This window comes from Watersipora subatra, chromosome 10 (genome assembly GCF_963576615.1).
Source record: "Watersipora subatra chromosome 10, tzWatSuba1.1, whole genome shotgun sequence".
Classification (NCBI taxonomy): domain Eukaryota; kingdom Metazoa; phylum Bryozoa; class Gymnolaemata; order Cheilostomatida; family Watersiporidae; genus Watersipora; species Watersipora subatra.
The window spans coordinates 56,867,310-56,892,638 of record NC_088717.1 but is presented as its reverse complement, the minus strand read 5'-3'; the positions used below and the strand labels follow the sequence as shown (position 1 = coordinate 56,892,638).

The 25,329-nt window shown below is 37.0% G+C and overlaps 1 protein-coding gene across 1 annotated transcript in view; it reads right to left on the bottom strand.

Annotated features, from left to right (window-relative positions):
• LOC137407243 (transcription initiation factor TFIID subunit 1-like) overlaps positions 1-24,698 on the bottom strand; it is a 42,318-nt gene extending 17,620 nt beyond the window's left edge. Inside the window, exons 1-25 of the mRNA XM_068093848.1 lie at positions 24,625-24,698; positions 22,839-23,029; positions 21,888-22,121; positions 18,689-18,853; positions 17,868-17,995; positions 17,556-17,631; positions 15,756-15,912; positions 13,362-13,501; positions 13,011-13,148; positions 12,729-12,828; positions 11,465-11,590; positions 10,710-10,892; positions 9,680-9,858; positions 8,694-8,837; positions 8,350-8,525; positions 7,709-7,846; positions 7,096-7,216; positions 6,622-6,696; positions 5,359-5,508; positions 4,725-4,847; positions 3,551-3,653; positions 3,036-3,241; positions 1,825-1,999; positions 1,559-1,646; positions 121-310 (exon numbers count right to left, since the gene is read on the bottom strand). Coding sequence (XP_067949949.1) covers positions 121-310; positions 1,559-1,646; positions 1,825-1,999; positions 3,036-3,241; positions 3,551-3,653; positions 4,725-4,847; positions 5,359-5,508; positions 6,622-6,696; positions 7,096-7,216; positions 7,709-7,846; positions 8,350-8,525; positions 8,694-8,837; positions 9,680-9,858; positions 10,710-10,892; positions 11,465-11,590; positions 12,729-12,828; positions 13,011-13,148; positions 13,362-13,501; positions 15,756-15,912; positions 17,556-17,631; positions 17,868-17,995; positions 18,689-18,853; positions 21,888-22,121; positions 22,839-23,029; positions 24,625-24,670 — 3,552 coding nt within the window. The 5' untranslated portion in view covers positions 24,671-24,698. The remainder of the gene's footprint in view (positions 1-120; positions 311-1,558; positions 1,647-1,824; positions 2,000-3,035; positions 3,242-3,550; positions 3,654-4,724; positions 4,848-5,358; positions 5,509-6,621; positions 6,697-7,095; positions 7,217-7,708; positions 7,847-8,349; positions 8,526-8,693; positions 8,838-9,679; positions 9,859-10,709; positions 10,893-11,464; positions 11,591-12,728; positions 12,829-13,010; positions 13,149-13,361; positions 13,502-15,755; positions 15,913-17,555; positions 17,632-17,867; positions 17,996-18,688; positions 18,854-21,887; positions 22,122-22,838; positions 23,030-24,624) is intronic.
• Between the last annotated feature and the right edge of the window lie 631 nt (positions 24,699-25,329).

The window sequence follows — 25,329 nt, the reverse complement described above, 5'->3', positions numbered from 1 at the left end:
CACGGTGCACATGATTACCAACCATACTAGTCATTATAATACAAACTGTGCATGTTGCCACACAACAGCCCGAGTTCAGTTGACTATCACCACACGGAGAGAAAAAACTATGTCTCTCACCTTAATATCCTTTGCATTCTCCTTCTTTTTTTTCTTAGCCAGCATCGAGGCAGCGAGAGTGGGTGATGTAGATATCGCCTGATTCAGTTTCTCTTCATTCCGTTTGATTCTTCGCAGCTGCTCTTGAAGTCTCCTCCTCTCTCTTTTCATCTCTTCCTTCTGCACTTCATCCATACTCGCGAATGATACTCTACAAAAACATATGCCAAGTAGCGTTCCACCATGACTTACACTATTCTACGTGTAAGTCAATGTAGCCGGTTTACTAGTCACAAGTGTGTAAATCTGACTAAGGGATGCAAGAAAAATCTATGTTCAGAGCTCCAGCTGATAAGTAAGACAATTATTATTAAGTAGTGAAAAGTTATAGTAGTTCTCAAATTGATTTTTTCCACAAATAGATTGCTTTCAGTTTTTGACAAGTCACAGCAAGTGCTCTTTTTCAAACATGTTAGTCTTGGTAGTCATGTAGTCTAGCACACTGATAACTCTATGGCGGCAGGCCCTATAGCACACTGATAACTCTATGGCGGCAGGTCCTATAGTAATAAGTATTAACCCAGATAATACATGTGAGGATTTATTATATTATTTGATTACTAAAAATTTAATTCTGTACAAATAGATTTTACTAATATTTGCCTCATTAACATTTAACATGTGGTGTTAAATACAGCAACTGATGATTAGTGACACACTGTTGGACAGTCTGAATTCAGGTTACAATAAACATGCTCTGATCCATTCAGAGTGCATGACTCAAATAGTACATGTACAAGACACCACTGACATCGTACGGTCAGTGGTGTCTTGTACACCACTGAATCAAACGGTGCATGTGGCAACATGCACCACTGACATGGTACATGTACAAGACACCACTGACATAGTACATGTACAAGACACCACTAACATGGTACATGTACAAGACACCACTGACATGGTACATGTAGAAGACACCACTGACATAGTACATGTACAAGACACCATTGACATGGTACATGTACAAGACACCATTGACATGGTACATGTACAAGACACCATTGACATGGTACATGTGCAAGACACCACTGACATGGTACATGTAGAAGACACCACTGACATGGTACATGTAGAAGACACCACTGACATGGTACATGTAGAAGACACCACTGACATGGTACATGTAGAAGACACCACTGAAATGGTACAAGTAGAAGACTCCACTGACATGGTACATGTACAAGACACAATGTGCAAGTATGTATAACACACTAATCTACAAAATGCTGTTAAGACAAACTGTAGCATGCATTGCTGTCAAAACATACTGTGGTGAGACCTTCAAAGACTAATTTACATGCAAAGCTCATTAGGAGACACATTATGAACACGCATCTTTCACTTAATGTTCTGGAAGGTTTTACCAGGAGCAAGCAAAATGGAGGAAAATACTAACATGAATTCTTTAGATCGAGTCTTCTTTATCTTCAGGTATGCCTCGATGACGAGCGGTTTGGTGACTATCTCACTTCTAGTGTACTTGTCTGCAAACAGAGCAGGCTATTTATAGATGGCCTTGGTAATGGCCAGTCACAAGAGCCATGGTAATGACTCTTGTGACTGGTGTCCAGCGAGCTTACTTGAAACCAGCAGCACTCGATTTCCAGGCAACAACTCAACACGCCGTGTATTCAAAACCACTACGTAAACATGGTTACTCACCTCCATTTTCATTTTCAAAAGTTCTTGTTATTTTAAGTTTGCGAACTATAGCCTTGCCTTCCGAATTCAGGTCCTGACTTGAAGCGGACTCATTAAGTTTAGAGTCCTTCCCCTTTGGATCCATAAGTGTTTTATGAAGCTGTTTAAGCTCCGCCTCTTCCTTCTCTTTGCTCAACTAAAGAAAAAGTATTAAATAATATCAAAACATAACTTTTTTGAAGAAGGTTTCTCGCCAGAAAAATACACACAAATCCTCCCGTCATTGTGGTGAACGATCGCCGAGACCAAAGGTGGATCCAAGAGATAAGCCGACCCCGAGGTGACTGACAGCATGACCAAGCCGAGCCCCAACTCAGCAGACGATACAGCCCCCGGTGATACCTGATGGACTGAGAGTCGGCTACCGAGTCGACCGTGCTACCGAGGGGTGGAGCCAAGCCAGGGTGAAAAGCTATAACAGACGGTGCAGAAACGATGAAGGGCAGAGCGCCTGGAAGTCTCATTCTGTGCAGTTGATTGTATGCGCACTACTCTTAACTGTATTATTATATATTTGAGAAATATATACATTCATTGCCTTGCACTCGAGTGGTTTGTTTCCTTGTGGAGCGAGTAGAGAAACTCTGTCGGTTCTTTTACACCATTTCTATACAATAGACCGGCTAAACTTACGCCGTCGTTCTTCTACTTTCGGCGTTTCCCATTAAAGGTCGCCACCACAAATGGTCATCCGCCTGATGTAGGATTTATTGTGACCATGAGATTTGGCAAAGGAGCAATGTGTTGTTGGTGTCGTTTTTAACACCACCGCAATCCTGGTGGTCCTTGTCTGACTTGAACAAACAAGCAACCACCAACGGTGCCCTAACCACTGAGCCAAGGCAGCTCCCTTTTTGTACTTATACAGTTTACACCATAAAATAATCATATTCTAGTAGCATGGTGTGTAAATGTCAACCATTTTACCTACTTGTCTAAATCTGTCATAACCACAACATTTTCCAGGTCATTGCAGACATGCCCAGCTTGTAAGACTTCTCCTGCTGTCTCTAAGGTGGCCGAGACAGAAATTTCAAACAGTTGTTGTACCTATATCCTACATTAATTGCACCTGGACAAAGCCTTCTACAGTCAGTGTGTATTACAAGTCACACAAATACTGACCATCACGAAGTTTGTGACAGTGATGATCAAAAAAACAAAGAACGAACCTGACTGCTGCTCTTTTTGTTGGTGAGAATGTTCTCAATATTCTTTCCCATTTCATCATAGTCAAGATCCTCACTGCCCGAGTCTGAACCCTCCTCATCTGTAGAGAGGACCTCTTCAGAGCCAAGTATTTTGTTCTGGAGGTCAAACAACCTCTGACACTCTTCCTTGTACCGCTCTTGATGCTCAGCTACGCTCTGTCGGTTTCCTGAAGTGATTTGTCATAAAACTAGGATTGATTACTAGTATATGATTAATCAAATCACCGCTACTATTGCTAGTAGTAGTGACAGCTAGTAGTAGTAATAACTAGTTGGTAGTGGTAACAGCTAGTAGTGGTAACAGCTAGTAGTGGTAACAGCTAGTAGTAGTAACAGCTAGTAGTGGTAACAGCTAGTAGTAGTAACAGCTAGTAGTGGTAACAGCTAGTAGTGGTAACAGCTAGTAGTAGTAACAGCCAGTAGTAGGAATAGCTAACACGATGATACAAACACAGAATAGAGTAGAATTTACATACCACGAGCAAAACGTGTCATATCGCCCTCCTCCCCAGCCTTGGCCTCATGGGTAGACATAGTACGAACACAATCTATTACTTCCCATCTCGATAGTTTCTTTATCTACAAACATAAGCAATGGTTGATGTTAGATGAATTACATAGAACAGAAGCCGAACATTCGAAGAAAAACATAATTCACATAGTGACCTACAAGCGATGGTAGATGTTAGTGAGCAGTAGAATGATTGTATAGTATGCCTTGACCTCTTGACCTATAGAAACTGTATCAGTTCAATGAAGTCTTTCCAAAAGATACTCTCATATATTCATGGTGTAAGTACATGTAGTTTTGTTATAAACCATGGAGTATAAAATCAAGCAATACCTAAAAACTGGCCTGTTGTTGCCTGAGATATATACTGTACTTACAACAAGCAATACTGCGAGAAATTGTTCGCAAAATTTTGTACAGGTTAGTGTGTGTCTAAAATGAGATGAAAATGACTAATATACTAAAACGACTATCATGCTATATAGACTATCATGCTATATAGACGATTATGCTATATAGACCTTCATGCTATATAGACAATCATGCTATATAGGTTATTATTTATCATGGTATATAAATAATCATGCTATATAGTAGTGCTGCACGATAACACCATATAATTCGACATGACGATATATTTCAGTGAATGATTTTATATTTGGTCAGTTTTTAAGTCGATAGGAATATCGAAGCTGATATTTTATCGAAATATCGGCGTATTATATTTTGCAAAAAGGGAGTTGTCTATTCTCTTTATTGTAACCGATATTAACCGATATCCTCTCATATCGTTCATGTTAAAGCCTAAAACTATATATCGAAAGAAGACAACTCCAATGTTCGATATTCTTCGATATTCAATATATTTTGAGACAAAATAATCGAATGTACATGCAAAGATATCGTGCAGCACTACTATATAGACTATCATGCTATGTAGACTATTATGATATATACATTATCATGGTATATAGACTACCATGCTATATAGTTTATCATGCTATATAGGTTATCATGGTATATAGGTTATCATGGTATATAGACTATCATGGTATATAAACTATCATGGTATATCATGATCATAATCTTTTACGACCATCCATCAAGGTAGTGCATCAAATGACTGCATATCCACTCACCTCAGCTTCAGGAAATCCCTTGTCTCTGAGAATCTTTTTAGCGTCAGCGAGACTGAGTCTCCTAAGATCAGCTGCTGTTCCAGTAACTGTCTTCTTCTGAGGCGTATCACCTTTTTGGTCAGCCTAAGACATGCCATTTAAACTAATTAAAAGCAAGCAGCAGGTAAAAGAGAACAATTGCTGGTTTATAGAAAGTGGTGAAGACTAATCAAACACCAAAGTGCGTACCAATCGTAACACAGACCTGCCAACACCCTGCAGTGAATGGAATGTGTGAGTGAATCCTCGAAAATCAAGTATGCTGTCTGCTTAGCTTACTGAGAGCAGAAGCAGTCCGTGTTTTCAGAAGCCAGTGTTATACAAATATGGGCACTGTGATTTTGGGTGGACTTATCTGATCACTGTGGCAAGGAAATGCCACAACTGGAGACATGCCCGTTGCAGAGAGCAATTTAAGGTTGAATACCATTCCGGTTATCACTGGTGGCCCTTTTTTGGAATTGAACCCTGTTTGTAACTCAGGCGTTCTAAACCGCTAGGTATGAGCCAACTAACGTAAGCACCTTCATAAGATTTCTATGGCTTATCAACCTCTGGTAGATAAGTTGCATGGCGATACACCAGGGATACCTACCTTGTTAATAATTGGCTTATTGGGAACTCTAACATAAGCAAAGCCCTCGCCACAACCGGTAGGATCTGTGTCACCTGTCAATGAGAGCAGGCATTTCCCTCTGACAGCCTGAATATAAGCTCGTGTTGTGTTCCATGGTGCTGTCTTGACCTACATAGCAAAAACTAACTCGACTGTACATATGTTCTATAGAGGCTGTCTTGACCTACATAGCAAAAACTAACTCGACTGCACCTATGGTTATTTGCTAATTTTTTGTTTGGATAAATTTTTCCCGTTATTCTGTTTAATGTTTCCCAACCGTTTCCTAAAGATATCATTCATTTGACTAACAACTAACATACTAGTTAGTACCTTTAAAAATACCTTACTAAAAAATAAAAAGTTTGCACAAAAAGCCAAAACTTCATTTCAGACAATCAGCTCACCTGTGCTCTCATCTCACCTTTGCTCTCCACTTGCATTTGCCTCAAGCTAATTTTATCCCATCTGATATGCATCCTCATTTGATGTGTGCTCTCATCTCATATGTACTCTCATCTCATATGTACTCTCATCTCATATGTACTCTCATCTCATATGTACTCTCATCTCATATGTACTCTCATCTCATATGTACTCTCATCTCATATGTACTCTCATCTCATATGTACTCTCATCTCATATGTACTCTCATCTCATATGTACTCTCATCTCATATGTACTCTCATCTCATATGTACTCTCATCTCATATGTACTCTCATCTCATATGTACTCTCATCTCATATGTACTCTCTTCTCATATGTACTCTCATCTCATATGTACTCTCATCTCATATGTACTCTCATCTCATATGTACTCTCATCTCATATGTACTCTCATCTCATATGTACTCTCATCTCATATGTACTCTCATCTAACATGTACTCTCATCTCATATGTACTTTCATCACATATGTACTCTCATCTCATATGTACTTTCATCTCATATGTACTCTCATCTAACATGTACTCTCATCTCATATGTACTCTCCTCTAACATGTACTTTCATCTCACATGTACTCTTTTTTCATATGGTTTCGGTTGAATGCACCCTTACTTTAAACGTGCCGGTAGTCTAGGCATCCTCTCAACTTACATGAGGCTGGAATCACAATCAGCCTATAGTTCACAGCAGCCTTAGCTCACATTTAGCTTGTCTGAGTCACGCTGCTGCTGTCATCTATGACAGCACTGATAACACGACAGCTTGTTAAAGGAAACGCTAGTACTTATACTAACCTCATCTTCTATCTTAGCCTCATCATCCTCATCCTGTTCGGGAGCAAATAAGGACTTTTCTCCGTAGCCCGCATCCTGTAATGTCAAACCATACACCATACATACACCAGGAGAAATAGCTTTAATGGATACTTGGTACTCTTGACAAACATTCAAGTATGCCCTCAATAGTTTGTAAGTGCTGAGTTTGTTGCTAACAACACTGAACTTGTACAACTGGTCCCTATTGGTCCCTATTGGTCACTATTGGTCCCTATTGGTCACTATTGGTCACTATTGGTCATCATCGGACATGATGTATCATGTCATGATATGTTGCATAGCTCAAAGCGCTTTCCTAAAACCACTCCTAGGTCAGTATGCTCGACGAAGTACAATATGTCAGCGTCTTCATAAAGGCATGGCCAAGAGTCTCTCTATAGATAGACGCAGAGTATTCCCTACATAGAGTGAGATTTAATCCAATAAAGCTACCTTTAACCGCTGCTCCGCTGATACAAGGCTGTAATACTGACAGCACTGTTCAGGTGAAACCATAGCCCTAATCTCCTCATGACTTGGGAGGCGGAAGTCGGGCTTCACCACCCACCAATTGCTGCAAATTCATTATTCATGATAAAAGAAATCAACTCAGTCTCGAGAATGATGCATTACGAACTGTCGGATAGCAATGCAAGCTTTAACACGTAAAACATCCAAATAGCAAAAATTTTACCTGAACCTGGTAGGTGTTGGAGACCCTGACAAGGTTACCCGACTGAAAGCACCAATAAAATAGAATCAAATCATATTACCAACCAGATTGATGCTCCCCTCGAGGTTGCGTTTTAACTATGGTGAAAATTAGCATGACATAGAAAAGACGCATAAAGATAGAGAAAAAGAGACCTTGCGCAGCAACAGTTATCGTACGAGTTGTATGAAATACCTGTGAGAGGTCGAGACAGAGGTCAGTGTCGGGCTACCCATTCAATAACCATACTTGAATTCGAGGGCATATTTAAAAAAAAAATAATTAGATGGCAAAATACACAACCAGACATGACCAGTTCTCATTTACACTCTCCCAAGTCACCTGCTCACTCACCTATCCATGCCAGTTCTCTTGAAGTCCGCACATAGCTTCAATCGCTTTCTGATGCTAGACTCTGAGTGGCTCTGAAAAGCTCTCTTTATGTCCTCCATCTTGATTCTCCTTGGAACGTCATTGCTTGCCCAAAACAGCCTGGGATAGACATACACAATGAGCTTAATGACAGATGAAACCAAAAATAAATATATGTATGGATATGTGCATACTTGGCAGCAAGTTCATATTAGGAGACACCTGTTGTAAGCATTCATAGCCTGATCATTGTTTAAATGACAACCAGTGACGAGTGACATAAATAATATATGAACAAGTAATCACTTGTCAACAATAGAGCTATCTCGCTAACAATGATGTATAACATTCTTAATATCAATAGAGCTACCAACTATGTATACGATTTATACTTGTCAAATGATTAGTAATGAAGATACCTGCGATTAGTTTTGCAGAATCGATGGTTAACTGATTTCCTCTACAAGACATAGCTACCTTATGGACCCAGCATCGATGGTAAGCATTTACAAAAATAACTTGAAAACATTCAAATAAATACTAGTAATGCTAGTGTTTAATGGTCATACTTGTCCCAAAGTAAAAATTGAATGTATGAAAATTTCCTTTGAAATAAATCACACCTGTAAATGAACGCTTGTAGAAAGTCCCTGATGAATACGTTAGCCCTCTTAGAGTTTGGACCAGGAACCTCGCTGAGGGGACACAACTGCCCCACACAGAATATATCCGTCACCTTCCGAATATAGTAGTTTTGTCTCGTGCGTATCACAAGAAAGTCAGTTTCTGGCATGAGATGCTAGAAATAAGTAATGATGATAAACTGAAAAATTATATATTCATTTCATTTTATGCCAACGAAAAGGTATTTTATGGTAACACTAGTTTACATGGTAACAGTAGTTGACATGGAAACACCAATTTACAGTAGATAGAAGCCCTGAACATGTTGCTACTAGTAGTATACCTGGTAGATGGGAGCCCTGAACATGTTGTTCTCAAACGCTTGAACAGTCTGGCCTGGGTTGAGGTTGCCAAGAAAGGGTGAGTGATGGGCATAAGCCAGCTCGCCGTATTTGAATGTGGCAGGATTGTTGTCTCCACCAGGTTTCTGGTGTAACAACACACAACAAATGAACAACAAATTTCAATTCATAGAGCTATTCACAAAGCAACCCATTGTGAAGAAATGTTCTATTAACAAAACTAAATAAAGCCACACATAAGTCTATGTAAGTCATAAGTTTCAGTTTTAATGAACCGGGAGTTTAATACATCTTGTCTTCATCACTTGGCTACAGCAAAGAGTGTGAGTATAGACAGGAAAGCTTGTATCCATACTCAAACATATCACAGCTGATTAACAGAAGAACAGAAGTTTCTTCTACAGAGTTAATATAATAGTGTAAAGGAATTTGCCGGCCTTTACTTAGGCACGATCAAGAAGGTCGCATAAAAAAAGAGAATAAAGATGGCTTTTCATTCATTTTATTTATGAAGCAAAATCCATTAGTCGAGGAGCTTGCGGCTACTGCTCTGCTCTCATATCGAGCGCGCTCCCTCTATATACATGTACATTACCCATTCCGGATAATGGAACCGAGAATAAGAAAAAGTGACTAACAATAAAAATAAATGGAGGCGCTAAGGCGTTGACAAAGTTATAATAATACAATAGCGATACAGTATAAACGAACTACTTGTTAACGATACAATATACTTTACAAAAAAGCAAAAACAACATGCAAGATATATAGGAGTATTTATAAGAATAAGAAAGTCATGGTTCGGCGTCCACCACAATAGCACATAAACTATCTATAGAGATACTCTCACTACAGAATTAACTATGCTAAATTTTTACTCAGACTAATGTTTTACCGGCAAGTTCGACACGTTATGTTCTATTAATAGAGCTGCCCACATTAGAGCGTTACCTATAAAGCTACTCACCCTTTTATAGTAGTTTTTAATCTTGGTGGCCATACCAGACTGCATCATAACTGGAGGAAATTCCTCAGAGTATTCAGCTAGTATCAGTTCCCCATCACAGGCACTCAGGTCAGCAGGGGTCCTCATGAAAAATATCTCCCCTCCTCCCATTGCCTGTCGTTCCTGATCTCTCAGCTTAGCTAACAAACAACACAAGCTATTTACCTCTTATTTTTGTTAAGTTCTAAGTATACCAGTACCCGTAAATATCCTAATAAAAAATTTATATTTGACAAAAAGCAAATAAAAGATATTTTATTAAAAACAATTCAGTCTTTTAATCACCAATTCAACTTTTTATTTAAACTATTAATATATTAAATATTTTTTATTTTACATCTTATCCTAACCTGTAACCCTGGCAGTCTAGCGCGCAGTGAGAGACCGTCGGGTGTGCTGCGGGAAGCTAGCGATTAAGTCTCTTTTTAAACTTCATCTATATTATTTCTGTTCGCTACGTTTATCGTAAAGAATAGGGAATAACTATCTGCGCATTGTTGTAAATTGCCAGAAGGCGGCTGATTGACAGGTGGCTGATTGACAGAAGGTGGCTGATTGACAGAAGGTGGCTGATTGACACAGGTGTAAGAGCGATGGTCTACCAAGCTGAATGTGATGAGTTTGATTCCTGTACACAGCGATCTTTTCTTTTAACCTCCATTCGGGTTTTCGGAAGGACAAACAGACACAGTTCTTATTATAGTAAAGATTTAGGAGGTAATCGCCTGTCAGGTAATCGATGTAGGCTTCGTGATGACCTCTTACATGAACATGAATTCAATGAGTCAGGCAGGCATCACATAAATATTAAACAAACGTGACCCGCGTGTTGAGTGCTACTAAACATTGCATGACTCCTTTGAAGCAACAATTTGCATAGGATGCAAAATGTACTATGTGTTCGGTTGCTATGACAACCATATATACCTAATATCGAATTCTCAAAGTTTCTATTAATTGTGCCAAAACATTATCAGTTTTCATAACTGACCTTTTCTCTTAATTGTCTTGAGCAGAGAGTTGACAGGAATGGGTCCTCCCTCGTACATCGCACCGTATGAATATTTCTTCAAAGGAGGTCTGTGGAATTGCCTCAACTTGGTGATGCCAAGAAAGGTAGGGAAGAACGGCTGCTTGAGATCGACAGCAGGTGTTGAGTGCTGGATAAGATTGCCTGTCAAGCAAGAAAATGCATCAATACAGTTATTTTGCTCTGTGTTAGCCTGACATATTTATTCTAAAGAAAGGCAGTAATATCAAATGAGATGTCTCTCATGCAATCAGATGCTTAAAGATGAACTTGCACAAGGTTTTTAGTAGATTTTATCAGAAAATATCAGTTTTTTTCTATCATTTGCAATTGTTTTAGACGTTTGAGGTGATCTGACTGCCAGGATGTTTCAAGATTAAAATCAACAAAACTTGGATCACGGTTAAAATGCCCCAATCAAGCAAATGTGCAATTACGACGTCTATAATTGCAGAGAGACTGATAAAATAAACATGCTGTAACTTGAACGCAATAGTCCATATCAATTATTGCAACAATGACACCATTTCACACATATTTTTCTTTTGAGTGTTTAAAACACAAAGTTTTGTCGATTTTAAAGTTTTAAAAATTAACGTCCTGACAGTCAGATCACCTCAAACATCAATGACAATCACAAATAATAGAATAATACTCTCTGATAAAATCTACTAAAACTGTGCAAGTTCATCTTTGAAAGAAAAAAATCAGCGAACCTCCGACATTGGTCCTCAAGGCATTGTCTGTTGCTATCTTGGGATTGTAGTACTCATCATTGCTGATGTTAAAAGGATCTTTTCTCTGGTTAGAATTCTTGTCATCATCATCCTCTTCTTCCTTCTCTGCCAACAACAAGGAGACATTATAAACAATATGAAGACATTACAAACAATATGGAAGCATTACCAAATGTCTACACAACATCTGACCAACAGCATACTCTTGTCATGAACCAAAACGACAACAGGTTACATGTAATCAAAGTCTGTCATAAAAGCATACAGTATTGGCCAAATAGGTTTTCATCACATCAATTTGCCTAATCATGTTACAGTAGGCATAAATAAACATGTTACAATAAGATATGAACATGTTACAATAAGATATGAAGATGTTACAGTAAAATATAAACATGTTACAGAAATGTATAAACATGTTACAGTAAGGTATAAACATGTTACAGTAAGGGATAAACATGTTACAATAAGGTATAAACATGTTACAATAAGGTATAAACATGTTACAATAAGGTATAAACATGTTACAGTAAGATGTAAACATGTTACAGTAAGGTGTAAACATGTTACAGTAAGGTATAAACATGTTACAGTAAGGTGTAAACATGTTACAATAAGGTATAAACATGTTACAATAAGGTATAAACATGTTACAGTAAGATGTAAACGTGTTACAGTAAGGTGTAAACATGTTACAGTAAGGTATAAACATGTTACAGTAAGGTGTAAACATGTTACAATAAGGTATAAACATGTTACAGTAAGATGTAAACGTGTTACAGTAAGGTGTAAACATGTTACAGTAAGGTATAAACATGTTACGGCAAGGTATAAACATGTTACAATAAGGTATTAACATGTTACAGTAAGGTATAAACATGTTACAGTAAGGTATAAACATGTTACAGTAAGGTATCAGTCAAAATGAAAAGGATTTTCATCTATTGTGCAATGCAAACTTGCATGCAACCATTTCATCAACTCATCAGTAACAATAACCGAGAGATGCCATAAAGCTAGCACGTGTCTGTAAGCTAAATTCTCCCTTCTTTCTCAATCAACCTACCAAGTAGAGTATCATAGGACTAAAATCAACATGAATCACTCACAGCCCAAATTAGTTGAATGATAACGTCATATCACATGAGCAAAACTATCTCAGTCCCTTTACTCATCAATAAAGGTAGCTAGCACGCCATAGCACACGTTTTTGCTTGTCAATGGTAAAAATAACTCATGACACCTTTGACTATTCCAATCTTCTGAAGAGCTAGTTGAGATTTCCTCGGTTCCTTCTTCGTGTTGGGTTGCTGGTTGATCTCCTTTTCCGCTTCTACTGGTTCCTACAGATTCAACATATATTAATATATAGTAGCTAGTGTCATATGTTAAAGATTGAAGTTTTCAAGGCTCTGCACTAGAGGTGCAAAGCTAATTATATGATACAGTATATTCCACGCATTGTGACAGTACAGAGTGCAAGATAAAATTCATATTATTTCTTTCATACTATTAAACATGTTACCTTGTCTTCAGGTATTTCATAGACGATGTTGTCATCGTTGAGGTCAAGAGTGAGGCCTCGGGGTTCCGGTATCTCATCCATATTTTCCGGGTCCCAAATAATCTCTTTTTCCCAGGCTGCGTACACTAGTTCTGTGTTCTGCACAAACATAAAAGTCACGATAAGATGGGCCAAACCAAATAGCAAAAACCTAATGAATTATTCAATCACCTGAATAGGAACCTTGTAACAAAATGGAGCGGCAGAAACACATGAGTCAGCTGTCTGTTCCTCATGAGCAAAACTATCTCAGTCTAGTGCAGAAAGAATGAGACAGACAAACAGAAATTTTAACAATATTAATAAACCAACCTCAATTGGGAAGAAACTTTGAAACCTTTTAGCAGACGGCTCAAAGACATTCGGTGTGTCTGTAAACTTAGACCAGCTCTCCACCGTTCTGTTCTGGGCAGTTGGCAACCATCCCGACATTGCACCTTTTGTCTTCTGGGCTAAAGCAAACATATTATGCATTGTATATATACATGTACAGGAATCTAAAACTTACTCTGCTAGAGAGTGAGCAAGTTCCATTGATCCAACAATATCTTTAAAGAAATTTGGTAAAGAATTCTCAGTAAAATAAGAACAGCCCAGACATCTGAGAACTAGACAGAAAATATATGGCGGAAAGGTGGGTACAAAGAGAAACAAAACAAATACCTGCCAACATCCAGTTGCCATGGTGACAAGCCGTACACTAACTACACAACTAAAATGTTGTTTTGCTGAGCGGTTTTCCTTGCTTGTAAAGCAAGGAAAACCGCTCAGCAAAACAATATTTCTAATTTTCTAAATATTTTACACCAGTACCTTGCTTATAAAGCAAGGTACTGGTGTCAAATATTAAAAAAATTAGAATGTGAACTTCCAAATAAGAAAGATTGTTGTATGGAGATACCAGGAAAACAAGATACCAACAGGGAATGTAGCCAGACCACAGGATAAGCAAATAACACGTACAAGCAGCAAGAAGCCCAAAGACATCAAAAGATCCAATAATGAGAAAATGTCAGAAGCAGATTAGAAACTTCAAAATTGGAGGAATCAATCATAGAAAGTGTGTCGACACCAGATGGAGAACATGCCAAAGGGAAGTTGAAGCAATTAAGCCTACCAACCACCATCATCAAAAAGCCACCAGAGAAACATTAGAGACGAGTCAAATGAGTCACATACAGATCTGCCACTCCTGTCAAAAATGACCTAGATACCAGGAGTAAGTCACGAGCTCCACCCTAAATGTCAACATCACGAACACCAGCTGACGACTTACGCAAACAAGATATCTTAAAACGCCTGATATAAAGCATTGAACCTTAACACTCAACCTACTCCCACAGGCTAGCCATCCCACATGCCAGACATCTATAAAAGAGAACCGATCCAATGACTCAGCATCTTAATATCCAGCTCTCGCTCGCTCGCTCACTCTCTCTCTCGCTCGCTCTCTCTCTCCCTCCCTCCCCCTCCCTCCCTCTCCCTCCCTCTCCATCCCTCCTTCTCTCTCTCCCTCTCTCTCTCTCTCTCTCTCTCTCTCTCTCTCTCTCGCTCTCTCTCTCTCTCTCTCCTCTCTCTCTCTCGCTCTCTCCCCTGAGGACCTTCTTGGATGCTGTGCCCTCTTCCTTCTGAGAAGCCTCCCCTCCCCCCTCTGGAGCCTCATTCTCCTTCATCAGTTGAGCCTCTTCTATGCCACTATCTCAACTGCCGACACTCTCTACCTATGGCCTCTCACGACTCTCATTTGACTGTCAAAACTCACAGTTGTACAGGATTGATCAACAAGCATGGACGACCGTTCGAGTACAGATGTAATTTTTATTAGCTCTTCTAATTGTTTTGTCATTAATATTATTGTTTTAGAATTTTGTTAATTGTGTATTTCATTGTTTGACTTATAGAATAAAGAAGTAACTTTGATTGGTAGATATTAGTATTGCTTACAATATCTTAACACCTTCACTGTACCTGAACCATTAATAATTAAATTAGTTCCCACAAGCTAAGCAAAAGTGCACAAACTAAACATATTCAAAATAGAATAATATGACAAAGCAATTTCAACACTGATGTTGCGCGTGGATTCGGATTAATTATGCATAACATAATTTCTCCAATACCACCTATAACAAGATGAAAGTAAGTAATAAAAATAAAAGAGAGAAATAAAAGTAAAAAATAAAGAGAGGAAGAATAAAGATACTATAAAGAGAGGAAGAATAAAGATACAATAAAGAGAGGAAGAATAAAGATGCAATAAAGAGAGGAAGAATAAAGATACTATAAAGAGAGGAAGAATAAAGATACAATAAAGAGAGGAAGAATAAAGATACTATAAAGAGAGGAAGAATAAAGATACTATAAAGAGAGGAAGAATAAAGATACAATAAAGAGAGGAAGAATAAAGATACAATAAAGAGAGGAAGAATAAAGATACAATAAAGAGAGGAAGAATAAAGATACAATAAAGAGAGGAAGAATAAAGATACAATAAAGAGAGGAAGAATAAAGATACTATAAAGAGAGGAAGAATAAAGATACAATAAAGAGAGGAAGAATAAAGATACAATAAAGAGAGGAAGAATAAAGATACAATAAAGAGAGGAAGAATAAAGATACTATAAAGAGAGGAAGAATAAAGATACAATAAAGAGAGGAAGAATAAAGATACAATAAAGAGAGAAAGAATGATAAGAATAAAGATACCTTCAGACACATCTGCCCTGCTCTCTTCCCCTGACCAGATGATATCGTCCTCCCAATTTTTCTGGCAGACCATAAGGTATGCATCATCAGGGCACGTAACGATGGGAGCTACAGGGACCTCTTTGGGAGAACCTTCTCCATCGCTGCCAAGATTACTCTACAAGGAAGAGCTAATCTGGTAAAAACATGGTTGGGTAACTTCTTGTTGCACTGCATGAGTGCAAGCTGTCATATTCTGTAGCCTTGAAATCACAACATATCAAATATGTACGCAAAGGAGAAAGGCAATAGCGAAACAAAAAAAGCGTATTGAAAGGGGAATTGATTTCATAGTAAAATAAAATAGCTAACAAGAGAAACATATCTGATTAGCTGCCCATCATCATATTATATCATTATCAAATGGTCCACCACACCGCATAGACTGGCATCAAGTCACGATGGTTGTTAATCGCTCGCTCAAGCATATTAATGAGCAAAAAATCGTTGCCGAGTACGTTTAAATTATGACACAGTGCGACGACCTAAACAGATGATGCTGACCTAAGATGCTGACCTAAACAGCCAAAAAACAGAGACTACAGGAACTAGTAAGATTAGCAATACACGGTAATACAAAAAAGTAGTTAGTTCTCTTTGAAAGCTTGTCTTCACACTGATGAAAAAGACCATAGCCAACATATGGCATAGATATATGCTGTGGACTGTGGTTACACACCGACGCTACTAATCAATAGATTTTATTTACAAATACACATTGACCAATGAAAATGGATCTTGGTTTTGTTAAGTTGTATTTGCTGGAAATTTAAAGTATCATTGTCATGTTACTTATCTAATATAGATCAACAATAGTTTGTGATAAAAACACGATTTGCGCAACTAGTTGGATTGTTGTTTTTGCTTGAGAAAAATACTTCTTGTGAACAGTGAAAACCAGCTGAATACAAAAGTAATTTAGGTTCGTAAAATGAATCAATCTAAATAAAACTTTGGGTTACAATAGAATCGACCTACTAAAGTTGATTCTATTGAAATTCAAAATAAATATTTACAACTTCTACTGTGAACCTTCATATATTTGTTAAAAGTGAGAATATCTTTGTCTATCCGCTATCGTCTATCATCTATGTCGCTAGTAAAAAGTCCTTTGTGATTTATAAGTAAATCTTACATAGAATTAGCAAAGCACCAAAACTACATATAATAGAGTCAAGATTATGTGAGTGGAGAAGCAACTTTTTTAGCCAATCACAAATTAATTTCTCTACCGATGCAGACCACATGTTCATTTAGGCTTGACAACATGTTGCCAAAACCTTGGCCATGCAAACAATGCACTTTGTACCCACGCTTTCAGTCCAATATCTAAGATATCTGTTTCTCACATGACAACCTAAAAATATTTGTCTCATGTGGTAACTACAAAAATAGAATTTTAAGTGGGAAAACTTTGAGCAGTTCTGCATGAGTGTGACAACTCCGAAGATTGTAACACAAAGTGTAAATTAATATTGATGTAACAAAGTATTTAACCTTATCTATGAAGCATGAGGGTTTAGATATTGAAAATGATATCAATTATGATGACGCATTGAAACCTTGTGGATGTGCAATAGGCAATTGGCGTTGTGTTACTGACCAGAAATTGCTTGAGGAAACTAATACTTAGGGATCCAAAGCTAGATTTTACTGATAAATGAAAAACTTACAAATACAAACATAACTGAATACACGAGACCAATCCATCCCTGTATATATCTGAGAGAAAAGATAAGTTCTGAAAACTTGAATACATACCTTATCCTTGTCTGCCTTTTTTTTGAGCCCGTAGTCATAGGTAGTAGCATTGGGGTCAACTCCGTAAAGGTCATACCTACACGGGGTACACAACTCACGAGTAAACACAAGAACTGTGCGTGTTGAGAACGTGATTTAGATAAAGCCATTTACTGTAAATGCTTAAGTTACTTTCCCATCATCTAAAATCTAAGAATATCATAACAGTCTATATATAGAATTGCCCCACTGCTGTATTTCAATGCAAGGATATAGACAACTGAAGAGAATCCTCCGCAGGACTTCCTACATAGAAGGAGACAACAAACACACCAGTACTGAGCTGGACCATATCTCCACGAGACTGAACCACCCTCTTTGCCTGAACTGGAGTCTTTGGCCAATGAGCTCTTCAAGCGAGAGGACTTTTTCTTCTCTTTCAGAGGCTCCAAGAAGGTGATCTAAAATAGAACAGATCCATTGAGTCTGTGGCTAAGATAAAGTCATCTTTAAACTTATCGCCATCAGCACTGAGAGAATGAAAGTGTTTGCTCTAAATCATGATGAGAACAATTACAGTGCGAGTTCTATGTTATTAAAGGTAGAATATTTCAAGCTGTCTTTAAAAATGTTCAACTAAAATAGTGCCGATCTGCTACAAATAGTCTATGATGAGTATACTTTGTCATCCGCAGGCTTTGATCCTAAATAACAGCATCATACTTAACTATTATCAATTGAACCACCGCACTCATACAATGAGATACCGGAAATTCTTTGTTATAAGAATGGCATACCGGAGTATCGCGTATCGAATAATTTGTAACTTGTTATAGAAAATTGGTAATTTTATAGTGTAGACCTTTAAATATGAAATATTATAAATGTTTATTATAGTTATCATGGCACTTCCAGTGACAGTAAAAAAATTATACACGAATTCAAAGCGAGCAATCCTGTCACATGGACAATATTTTCAGACAGCCAATAAGGCCAAACATCACTGTCAGACCTCGCAGCGGCAGTAACCAGCCAATAAGACCAGACATACTGTCAGACAGCCAGTAAGACATCACATCACTGTCAGATAACTAGTAAGTCCACAAATACTCTAAGATAGTCATTATTGTTGAAGGGGAGACAACAGTACGTACCTGGTCATCCTTCATGATGAGTTCAGCAGGAGGCGTCCCTCCCCTGTTGAACTCAACTTCCTGAAAGGAAGGTTTGCTAGGTTTATCGCCCTCCTCCGTCTTCTTCTTCCTTTTATATAGGGAAATTGGATACTGTGGGGGGAAGAGCCTTGAGAACCTTAAAACCTATAAAATGGAAAAGAGAAGCTTCGGTTACAATCCATCATTTTTTTACGTCATCAAGTCGTTTGCACATGCGCTCGTTCACGAAAAAGCCGCCATATTTGTAGAAAACGATCGTTTTTCTTTTATTTACTAGTACTTTTTAGTGTTGTTTTGATACTATAATAAAAAATTTGCAATCAAACGCATCGTTTTCAGAAGTTCATTGCAAAAGGTTCGTGTTTTTAACAATAAAATTGTCTATAAAGATGGCTGGCAGCAATAAAATGACGTCACGAAAAAACGAAGGATAGTTATGCACTGATTATTACCATAATGGAAAGCATTTGATTTACAAAAACCTGGGACCTTTAATGAAAACCTTTTTAAAGTAACAAAAATCATATAATTTCACAGCCACATAATAGATGTCAAGTCCAAATTTATGATCCTGAATGATCGGAAACCAATTGGACCACAAGAAATAGTCAACTAAAAGTGAAACTAACATAAGCATTTAAAACATACTAGCTGTATTACCCGTCCTAGTGTAGGACAATAGCAATATAACTATAATGGTTGCATACAGTGAATTGGTAAAAATGTGTAAAATATCAAAAATTATTAAATGAACGCTGTGGTTTCGGAGCCTTAAAAGATGACACACTGCTGTTGACAGCATGAGTGTATCTGTTTAGGGTTACAGAACCAAAATAAACTAATAGCCAAGGATGATAGACAGTAAATGAAAATATACAGAAGTGGCAACTCCCAATCGTAGTTGCATTTAATAGCAGCTACATGTATCAAAATTTGCTAATATTCAGAGATGGTAACTCCCAAATGAGTTGACTAGTGATCATTATACGAACATTGGAGTGCTTAGGAGATCCAACAAAGAGCTTTGTGTTGCTGTTTGAAAACCTTGTGGTGCTGATGTACTAGAATGGTGGACCAGAAATTCAGAATGCACAAGAATGGTGCATCAGGGCATATGTACAATTCTCTTTGTACAGTCAAATGTTCATGAACACACTTGACTGTACAGAAAAAATTGTACTTTGTCATCACTGTAGCAGAGCATAGCTTCAAAAATGCTTTTCTAGCTTGACTATCATTGTTGATAATATTATTGGTAAATGTATTCACAAATTAGCTTTGAGTCAGTGTTCAAGACTAAGTTAATCATCAGTGAAACTATTAAAAACTGATTAAAAAAACTTATTTAAAAACCATTAAAACTAAGGTCTATTGCTACGTGTGGTTATCAGGAAACTGAGCTTCATTTAAGAGATTTTCCGATGAAGCGTTTCATAAAATGAAATGCAAAAAATCAAAGAATGGTTTGTTTTATTATACAAAGACATCTCCCTTTGTTGGTGACATAATACCTGAAAAAAAAAATAGAAATTTAATGTGAAAAAACTTGTGACATTTAATAATTAAGGAAAATATCTTATTGTCAACTGTTAATGTCTCCATGACAATAATACAGTCATACTTCGACATACGAGTGCCTCAACGTACAACAAAATCAAGATACGAGCAAAATTTCAAGCGAGTGTCTGCCTTGAGATACAAAAAACCTTTGAGATACGAGCATACAAGCAGGTCCTTAATCCTTTGAGATACGAGCCGTTGCTTAATGGACACTAAATGACCAAGTATGTGAGAGGCCATTTTTGAGAACAACATCGATCAGTCTTTCTTGTGAAATCAGTTTGGAAGAAGTTTTGAAATGGTCAGCCAAAGGCTATAAGTGAAAACAAGGCAAAAAGCACCAAGCCAAAACTGTATTGCATGATAAAAAACGAAGACAAATACAAAATTAAATTTAGGTTTAGAAAAGATTAATACTTTGCTTTAAATGTGAATTTAGTAAGCTAAATTCATTTTAGGTAAATTCAAAGTTTGTGTTATGTTACAGAGCGTCACAGAAGTTTAGTGTACCGAACGCGTTGCTGTCAAGTATATCTCACACCACGGTTAGCCTCTGTCTGCCTCAAAGGTAAGGACTACATACAGTACCAGACATAGTTATGTTAAGCTTTATTGCAGATCACAACCACTAATAGGTATTTGTTACTTTGTGAGCCAAGATATTCAATTACGTCAATTAAAAACATGTAATTAAAAACATATTTTCTATCGTAATATAATGTTTTAGGTAGCTTTTTTGTAGTATGAGTATGAATTAAGTTGTATTTGGTTATTTTATATAAGAAATATTGCATTGAGATACAAGAACAATGACATACAGGCTCAGTCCAAAAATGCATTAAGCTTGTATGTCGAGGTATGACTGGAGAGCGGAACGTCTGCGTAAGTACGAAATGGTTTATATTGATGTGCTAGCAGTAGAACAAAACAAAAGAAATACCCTGATTAGACTGCAGAAACTTATCAGAGTAACAATTCTCAACTTCTTGAAACCTTCTAAGTGGGTGCAGTAAAAAGATTGGACTAATTTGATGGCATGAAACCTAGATAAGTCGCAAGAAATCAGCATAAAATATTTTGTGACATTTAATAACCAATAGCTAGAGAGGTACCACTAGTTAGTAATGAGGATAATAGGAAAGTGAAAATTATGTACACCCAGACAAAGATCAGTTTTATAGTCAAACTAGATGACCGCCCGGCATGGTAATAATGAATGAACACTTAATGATAATAATAATAATAATGAATGAACCATGAATGCCTGGCACAAGTAATAAAATAATTACCCGATTAATTTGAGTAACTCACCTGATAAGCTAGTACAATCTTTACTATAGTAAGAGCCGGTCAGGAGATGATGCAGCTTATAATAAAAGGTAGTTTTTACCGCAAATTACAGCATTTAATCAAATACAGAAAAAGCTGAGCAAAAAATGTAATGGATATAGAGCAAACACATAGAGCAAACGCATAGAGCAAACACAATCTCTATTTGCCAATGAAACTGATTATATAAATGTTCATAGGAGAGGAGTAGTTTAAAAATCTATGGCCAAGTAAATTTGCCGGTCAGACAGACAAACAGACAGACAAGGATTAAATAAAGGAACCTCACCTCTCCCACTCGAAAATCAGGAAAGTATTCTCGCACGTCTTTCCCTTTAAACTCTGGCGGGAGCATGTCGGCCAATGGTGTAACCAAACGCTTGCTCTGATCCATAGAGTGAGGCAAAGAAAAGGTGTCATGGTCCGGAACAGGAGGCGGAGCCATAGCTTGAGAGGCTGCATTTGGCCACGCTTCTACTCCTTCTTCATCCTCTATAAGCTCATTGATATCTGAGTAGTCAACCTAAAGGTCGAAGAAGGGTCAACACTTGCTGAGCTGTATTAGCAAAAACACTTGCATTACAGCTTGCATTACACCTGACGCATTTTCTCTTAAAATATTCTATTCAAAATGTGGTTTCCAGAAATTTGCGCGACAATGAAGATTCTTTTGCAAAGTTACGTCATCAGCGATAGAGGAGTTTTTAAAGATCTATTTGCACAAGGCTGCACGGCTAGCAAGAGTTCACTCTGAGTTCTTTTTTGCAAAAGAATCTTAATATATGGAGACAGAATTTATCTCCAGTTTTATCATAAATCTGCTGCGCACACATTAAATTCTGTAAATACTGAATTTCATACTAGACAGGATTGATTCTCAACGGTAACATCTAAAATTAACAGCAAGTTTATAGAAAGTAGAGTATGTTAGGCTGTTGGCATGAATGAAAGGTCAATCTACTAGAAAGAACCTGGCCAGTAAATGAAATATTTATAAAACATACCCAACAATGTCTATACTTTCAGTCATTGAAATGCACATTTATGCTTTTCAAGTGATATTGAAAAGGCTGCACGCTACCTACAAGTATTGCATGTTTCTATGAAAGCATTAGTTATAGCATGCTTAAAACAGGCACAGGCTCATCTACTTAGCAATAGAGAAAACACATCAGCTACAACCTAAATGAAAGTAGACAACCCCAAATTCCAACAAATACTTTATATTCAGTACACTCACAGCATTGCTGTCTTGTGTCATGTAACCAGAATCTTGACTATCTGCTGGTTCTGCTGCCTGGCTTTCATCTTCTAAGAGATCCTTAACTCCGAGCTCATTTTGAAGGCGAATCGAAAATTCTCCAAGGTGCTTCTTGAACTCCTCATCAAGTACACCATCGTCTTCAAGACAGCCACTTTGGTCGATATTGCCTAAAATTTTGATAATGAGGCAGTTATCTTGACAACAAGTACAACACTTTAGGTTTTATAATGTGATGATAGAAACTCCAGCACTTAATAAAACTTTTGAAAAATTTGATTGTATAAATATTTGCTTGTGTTTATGACACCATATTGTTAACCCTTCCTTTTTAATTATTATATTTTGTGACATCATATGTAAAAAATTGTTTTAAATGGGTGTATGTATATATACCGTCAAACCTGTAATTAAACGCCACCTTTATTTGAACCTCACCTCTATTTGAGCACCACAATGGGAGAAGGGTTGAAAAATAGAGCACCACCCTTTAATTGAGAGCTGCTTCTATTTGATCGCCGCTTTTATTTGACCGCCACTATTTGACATTCTCAATTTTTTACAAACCCATAAGAGCAAGTGATCAGCAGAAAGGTGTCCACAAAATCGTACTAATAATGACTTGATTACATCAATAAATCAATAACAATAAATTCGTTCGTTGTTTCTGTTCAAATCGAAGTATGTTGTCCGGCTCCAAGCCTTTACGGTTTTTTTGTTAGAATTTTGAATGCAACAACATAGAAATAATTAGTAACTGTATCAGGCTAGTATTAGTTCCTTTTTTTAACGCGATCTTGACACTTTAAGGCATGTAAAAAAAATCTTTTAAGGCTGAAATTTTAAGGTTACCTATTTTGATTAGTCACGGTTTCTCTTTACTTGGATGAGATGTGTATATTCCCAAGTGCATCGCGTAAAAGTTTTGCTTTGCTGAAAAATTGTTTGGAGGCTAATATGCTGATAGATTATTATTATTACGAAACTTATAAATTTGCAGATTTACATGTATAACATAAATTATTATTTGATAGCATCATTGCGGTAATCTAAATCTGGCTTACAACAAATTTATGTTCTTAACTCTTTTTCTATTGCACATAAAAAAACAGTTTTGGCTGCAAACTGTAGCTAACATATCAATGAATATAATGGGCTTTTATGCAACCTTGTTAAATACAATTATAAAATGAAAATAAGCCATCAAATTTAAAATATAACAAAAAACTTGAAAGCTCCAACAAATTGTAACAAAGGCTATCAGATCATCGTAGGTTAATTGCAAGTAATAGATATCCACAGGTAGAGACATGCATCAGCTTCTCTTGCATATTTAAAGATCTACGACAAGTTGAAGGTAAGTTAGCAAATTCCTTGCGTCCAAAAGGGTTAATGTCGCTCTGCCGAAAGGAGAGTGTAAAATATAGGCGACATTCAATTCGCCCGTGAAAGGGTTAAATGTATCTTTCCAATATTATGATGAAGTGTTTGAAAAATTCAACACAAACCTTTATTTGAACGTCACTTTTAATAAAACGCCACTCTAAGGGAAGGGTTTAGCAATAGAGCGCCATGGCATTCAAATAAAGGTTTTACGGTATATATATATATATATATATATATATATGCCTTGAATAGAAGTTCACAATTAATGTTCTTTTATCAACACACGATGTTGATCTTGAAAATTCAAAAGCCTTGCTCAAAATCATGGTCGGAATAAATAATGCAAAATAATATTGTAGAGGAAACTTTACCAACTCACCAAACATGAATCCAGCCATAAAACTGTCACCCTTTTCATCAGCCATATTGATCAGCGAATTTGTGACTTTTTTAAAAGATTATTAACACATTGGGCACTCTTCGTTAGTTCTACAGGAAAGAAATAAGAAAATAAATTTGAAATTATCTAAGCATTCACATAAAATATGATGTTGCCTATTCACCAAAACGTGATGGGCATGGTTTGTGTTAACACATACAGCTGTCAGGACTTTTGCTCACAAGAAATGTTTGTAGAAATCGAGCACACTATATGAATAAATAAAGCAAAACTAACTAGCTAACATCAAAACTACTTTTGACAGTTACTAAGTAATTCAGCATAGCGAATCTCAGCCTGTTCATAAAATATTAGTATGGCATAAGATTTGCATCAGCTACCACTCGTTTGGCTGAGTGCATCCTTATTACGATCATATTGGTTTTCCAACCTGCCGCATTTCAACCAATTCTGCTAATTATTGAAGACATGCCTATTGGTTTGTATAGTCAATAAATCCTTGATAAAACTGATGCAGAAACTTTTGTAAATGACTTGTAGATGCCTTGTTTAGCACAAACCAGTTCTTCCTGAGTGACTTCTTTTTTTTTCTATGTTATACTAACTAGGAAAAAAAGTTTGTCTCATATAATATGAACCTCTGTATTGCTACAGCTAACAAAAGCACCTTGATAGTCAAATTAG